Raw genomic sequence first — 5,818 nt, 5'->3', positions numbered from 1 at the left:
AAGCCATTTAGTCTCTATTCTTTTTCACAGGATCTGAGATCCTTACAGTAAAATACTGATATGATCTGTCACCTATATAGGAATCATCAAAAACCCAGCGGAACTCCACACATCCTCCCTAAGGACATGATCTCTGTAGAAATACAGACAGCATTTCTCTCCATTCTCCACTGCCCTCATTTATTCTCCCCACTCCTCTCTCTCCCTCTCTCACCCACCCTCTCTCTCTTTCTGTGTGTGTCTGTCTCTCTTTCTCTCTCTGTCTGTCTCTCTCATTCTATCTATCTATCTATCTATCTATCTATCTATCTATCTATCTATCTATCTATCTATCTATCTATCTATCTATCTATCTATCTATCTATCTATCTATCTCCCTCACAATTTGCAGACAAGATATGCAGACCCCACCGAAAAGATTTCTAACTACGAATTTATTCTAAGACTGGAGAAGCACTGATTTACTGTTCAAGTGGGGAAGAGAATTGGCTGTGTGCTTAAGTCTGAGATGTGATGGATTGCATAGGTGTGGAAAGACAGGGCAAAACCCCAGTGTGTGGTTTTCACACAGTGTGAGAGGAGCTTCAGTGTTGCCACATTTCTCTGCTAAGCCTTAGGCACTACTGATTTTTCAACTTAAACCTAAATAACCAAATTTGTGGTAACATTTGTCATGAAAACTTTCCACAGTATGCATATTTAGCATATCTGGAATGCATCATGATATATTATAAGCCATAACATACCGTGAATGCACATTACAGCTCACCAATGTTCATGCTTATTTTTATATAGCATAAAAAGGAAACAGTATACTGATGTATATTACTTCTTTCTGTGAGTAGAGTCAGTTTTTTATTTCAGTGTCTGGAGATCCATCTGAATGTTCCGATGGTCCTCAGTGCTACATGTCCTCCTGAACTCGCTCGCTCTGCAAGGTTAAGCGATTTAGTAGACTGTGCCCCCTGTCTCTTTCATGAGAAGAGAAAGGCCAGCAATGACTTCCCATCTTTCTCTTGTTCCACCAAGTGTCCTCTGTGACCTGTGTTTTCATCTTGTTTTCCTCACAAACTGCAAGCCCCCATTGTAAAGATAATTACAATAACATATGGGCTGAAGCATAACTCCTATATTTAAAAAAAATACGTATTCGCAAATGAGTGAAGTAATTAATACTGCTGTCACTGCAAGCAGGGCCAAAATGTCAAGATATGGAGATGAAATTACCTGCTGTTTGCATTTATAAAACAACACCTCATCATTTATGATCACAACAGTTTGCATGCACGACGAAATACTATCACTGAAATACGTTTGAGAGAAAATGTCTTACGCACAATCACAGACAAAAAATAAAACTTGTAATGCTTATTTATTTGTGAAAAAAAACCAAAGCATATGATTGTGCCATTATCATAACAGTTATTTTGAATTTTGAGTTGTGTTCTGATTTGAATTTATGAGAATGTGAGATTTTGTGACATTGACTACATATCGTTGACTACATTCTCTGAGTTTTCTCCTCTCGTTAAGAGTAGGAATCGTTAATGAGCCCAGAGACCCCCCCCCCCCCCCCCTTCATCAAAACCACAGTCCTGTCTTCAAACCACAGGAGGGGGTATGGTCTGTGTGTGTGCGTGTGTGTGTGTGTGTGTGTTTGTATGTGTGTGTGTGTGTGCGCGTGTGTGTGGTGTGTGCGTGTGTATGTGAGAGAGAGCGTGTGTGTGTATGCGTGTGTGCGGGGTGCAGCTTCACTCCGGCCTGAAACAATAGCCCTCTCAGATTACATCTCCCTGTCAGACAGACGAGGCTGAAGGGAGACCAGAACTCCCACAGACAGCCCCTCCCGCCTGCCCCCCCAGCTCCCTGATTGGACAACACTTCATATATATATTTACACCATGGATTTATCAAGCTTAAGCACAACTTTCAAACTCAACATAAGGACACGCACTGCTTGGACAGCAGACTTTTAGCTAATGAGGCTTCAAACCTGTTGCTTGGATTTTACAATCTTTTTGACAATATTTTCATCTAGACTTGGAATTCCGCTTTTGTTGTTAATAATTCTCCTCTCCATTAATTTTTGTTAAGTTTTGTCTCTTCTGTTTTTTTCTGTAAGAAAAAGCAAAGAGAAAGTTGTTGTTCAGATTCCCTCTGTTTAGAAAAAAAACAGTTTGTTATACTTGTGGTTTTCTAGCTGGAATGAATATATCTGAGTCTAGTTACTGTCAAGAGACGAGTTCTCAGCCAAGTCGGGGTGCAGCAGAGCGATCATGGGTTCCAGCCTCCAGCCCTAGCTCTGAACGCGGGCATAACTTTGACCACGGCCTGACCGGAGACCTAGGGCCCACGGCCGGATCAGCGGGACGGTCGGTGTCCCGGGCAGGGGGAGGAGGAGGGAGCGAAGGGAGGACGGGGAGTCCTGACTCGACCCGACCTGGAGCTCCAGGCCTGGGCTCGGGAGAAGGCAAACCTGGGTCTGAGCCCCGAATCCGCCGGCCCATGAACGCCTTCATGGTATGGGCCAAAGACGAGCGAAAACGGTTAGCTCTGCAGAACCCTGACCTGCACAACGCTGTTCTGAGCAAGATGCTGGGTAAGAGCTCCTCTAACTGTCAGATCACCTTTGTGTTGTTTAAAAGCACAATATGTCAAAATACAGCATTTAAATTAATGTGGAAATCTGTAGTGGTCAGTCCTGAGAAAACTGATATGTACTATGTTATGCCTTCTATTAAGTTACACAACTGTGTGCTTTTTAAAGAATTGTGTGTTAGACAAACAAATAAACTATTTAAGTGGAATACAGTTGTACCCAAAGATGTAGCTATTTGTCGAATAGTATTCATTATTATCTTTAACTAAGTGGCTTTGACTGAGATGATGGGATTATTCCCTTGATTTTTATAAATGTTAGCACTCATGATATATTTTATGCTTTTATGAAAAAATGTTGTATCGAAGTAAAAAAAAAGTTCCGAGATTCAGCAGTGTCCTAGTTTGAGATTCAGTTATGTGATATTTTATAATTCATGAACACAGTGTGGTATCATTGTGGTGGGATTCTGACCCTGTGTGTCTAAGAGAAACAATGACATTTTCATGCAGCATTAGATCATAATCAGGGCATCAAGCACATCTGATGACATACTTGTAACCATTCCATTCACAACAACACTTATGAGTAACCATAGCAACATCACACGTTCAAATGTCTATTTCAGCATAACGAAACATACTAAAAACATGGAACAGTGGATACATACATGTAAAATATACCATATTTTTCTGACACAGTGTTGAATACCAGACTATGTTTGCGCTCACAAGCTGTTGATTGTCTAGAGGCACTGACCCATTAATAATTGTCTCTGAAAAAAAAAAGAAAAGAAAAAAAAAAAGAAAACACCGTCACCATGACCACTAATGTAAGTCTGATAATCACTGCTTTTACAAACACTGAATCTACTTGAGCTACAAACTGTTTCTCATTATTCTCACCATTGCTACAATCCACTTTTACTACAACTACTACACTTTTATGAGTGTAACATAACAAATGAGTATTAAAGCTATTCAGCATTAGCTAATGAAGCCATCATCACTATGAGAATAAATGTGTTTATTTGTATTTGTGTCACCGCTGCTGTTTGGGAATATCACTCCAGCTAATCCGACTTTCTCAATAGCCAAGTTACAATTACAGTTGCAAAGACTTTTCTTAAAATGTAGCAATGACAACTTGTTTTCTTTGTTTGTTTGTTCTTTTCTTTGTAGGTCAGTCATGGAAGTCTCTGAGCACTTTGGATAAGAGGCCTTTTGTGGAAGAGGCGGAGAGACTACGTCTGCAGCACCTTCAGGACCATCCAAACTACAAGTATCGTCCCCGTCGCAAAAAACAGGCCAAGAAGATGAAACGTGTGGAGCCAGGCCTGCTCCTCCACGGCCTGGCTCAGGGTGGGAGCCCTGGCTCCGGAGAGGCCTACCACCCTCACTCTCATCCCCACCACCTGCTGCCCCCGCTGGGACAGTTCCGAGACTTGCACCCTGGGGCTCCAGAGCTGGAGAGTTACGGCCTGCCCACCCCGGAGATGTCCCCCTTGGATGTGTTGGAGGAAAGTGGAGGTGACTCTGTGTTCTTCCCACCTCACATGCAGGAGGATGTAGGCCTGGCGTCTTGGATTAACTACCACCATCATCAAAATCATGGTCAGCTTGGCAGCCATCATAGCACCAACCACCATCACCACAACGCCCACGCTCAGAGTCACTCTCACCCACATAGCCACCCTCACCTCAGCCAGAAGTCTCCTCTGGCCTGCCGCCCACTTCAGGAGAAAAGCATGGCTCCTGAACCCACGAACGCTCACGCTCTCTATTCCCAGGCTTCAATGAGCCTCCCTGAGCCGGTCAAACCTCCTCAGCTCCCTCCCACTGCTACTGCTGGTTATTACACTCAGCTCTATGGTAACGCTCCTCAAGGAGCCTTCACCGCCCATCTGGGTCAGCTCTCACCTCCGCCCGAAGCCCCTGCCTCAGCTCCCGCTCCGGTAGCGGCACCGCCCCCACTGGACTCTGTGGACCATTTGGGACCTTCCTCAGAGTTCTGGAGCGAAGTGGACCGCCACGAGTTTGATCAGTACCTGGGTGCAAACCGGACTAGATTGGAGGGGTATGGCAGCCCCCTGTCCAAAATGCCGAGTAGGAACGCATCCTGCGAGGAGGGTAATACTTTGATTTCGGCTCTGTCAGATGCCAGTAGTGCTGTTTACTACAGCGCCTGCATCACTGGATAAACTCTTTACTGCTTCTGCTTCTGTTTGCCCTAACTTACACTGTCCATTCCAGATCCTTCACTTCCACTAAAAAAAGAAAAGAAAAAAAAAAACAGTCTGTAAAATCCACTTCAAAATGGTGAAGGTGCTACAATAACGATTTACTTTATTACAACTTTCCATCTCAGGTGTCAAAGGGGCACAGCTGAACGGGTTTTATTGAAAAGTTCTTTGTCCATTTCTCTTTTTCAGTCCTGTCTTTTGTTTTTCAGACGGATCATGTGTGTTTGTTAAAGGGCACAGTGGAAGAGAAGGAAATAATGTGAATACTCCTAGAATTTTCTCAGAGTTTATGTACTTACTTGTCTGTTTTATTTTTTAATTTACCATTTTCATATATTCAAATTTGCACTGGGTCCAAATAACTATTGTTCTTGAACTCTATGTGATGAAAACCACTCGAAAAAATCATTTATACTGCACTTAATATCTTTCAAATATCCAAAATGTTCTTTCAAGAAGCCATGACATCATGTATGGAATTTAAAATAATAATTGTTTTTTGGACAAGTATAATTTATTTCATATTTTGTTGTTATGCCTGACTAAAAGTATTTGAAATGCGCATTTCATCTGAAGATGTACTTTTTTCTAATCTTCTGAGTCAGCTCATGAAGAACATGAAAACTTGGTTACAACTCCAGAGCTTTTGGTAATAATTATCTTCAAATAAAAGAGTTTGCAATAAAAAAAATGTCTTGGAGCTATTAAATCAAAACAATTAAATTGAAAACACACAATTGTAAATAGCATTTCATCGAAACACTTTCCCACACCATGGAGTTCATATGTTTGTTTTTTTTTCTAAATCTTAAATTTGTAAATAGTATTTTTAATTGAAAAAGGCATTTGTGTTGTACTTAAAAATGTTTCAACAATTATTTTGCAAAATAAAGCCTTTGCTAAATAAATTTGGCACAAGAGTTATTGTCGCAGATCAAGTTTGACTGTTTTTTTTTATAGTGTTTTCTCTGAGTGTC

General features: G+C 41.5%; 1 protein-coding gene across 1 annotated transcript; it reads left to right on the top strand.

Annotated features, from left to right (window-relative positions):
• Positions 1–2,171: 2,171 nt before the first annotated feature.
• On the top strand, positions 2,172–5,592 carry sox18 (SRY-box transcription factor 18). The gene is made up of 2 exons (XM_030768813.1): positions 2,172–2,599; positions 3,781–5,592. Exons 1-2 carry the CDS (start codon positions 2,206–2,208, stop codon positions 4,797–4,799), a joined length of 1,413 nt encoding a protein of 470 aa, XP_030624673.1. The 5' UTR covers positions 2,172–2,205; the 3' UTR covers positions 4,800–5,592.
• The last annotated feature ends 226 nt before the right edge of the window (positions 5,593–5,818 follow it).

This window comes from Chanos chanos, chromosome 3 (assembly GCF_902362185.1).
Source record: "Chanos chanos chromosome 3, fChaCha1.1, whole genome shotgun sequence".
Lineage (NCBI taxonomy): Eukaryota > Metazoa > Chordata > Actinopteri > Gonorynchiformes > Chanidae > Chanos > Chanos chanos.
Note: the sequence above shows the minus strand (reverse complement) of the source record. Positions and strands in the feature narration are given on the sequence as shown.

Bases quoted from the DNA above. Each gene is read 5' to 3' on its own strand.
- sox18 (XM_030768813.1), top strand. From the start codon at position 2,206: ATGAATATATCTGAGTCTAGTTACTGTCAAGAGACGAGTTCTCAGCCA. The intron at 2,600-3,780 runs GTAAGAGCTCCT...TTTTCTTTGTAG, and splicing joins TGTTCTGAGCAAGATGCTGG to GTCAGTCATGGAAGTCTCTG.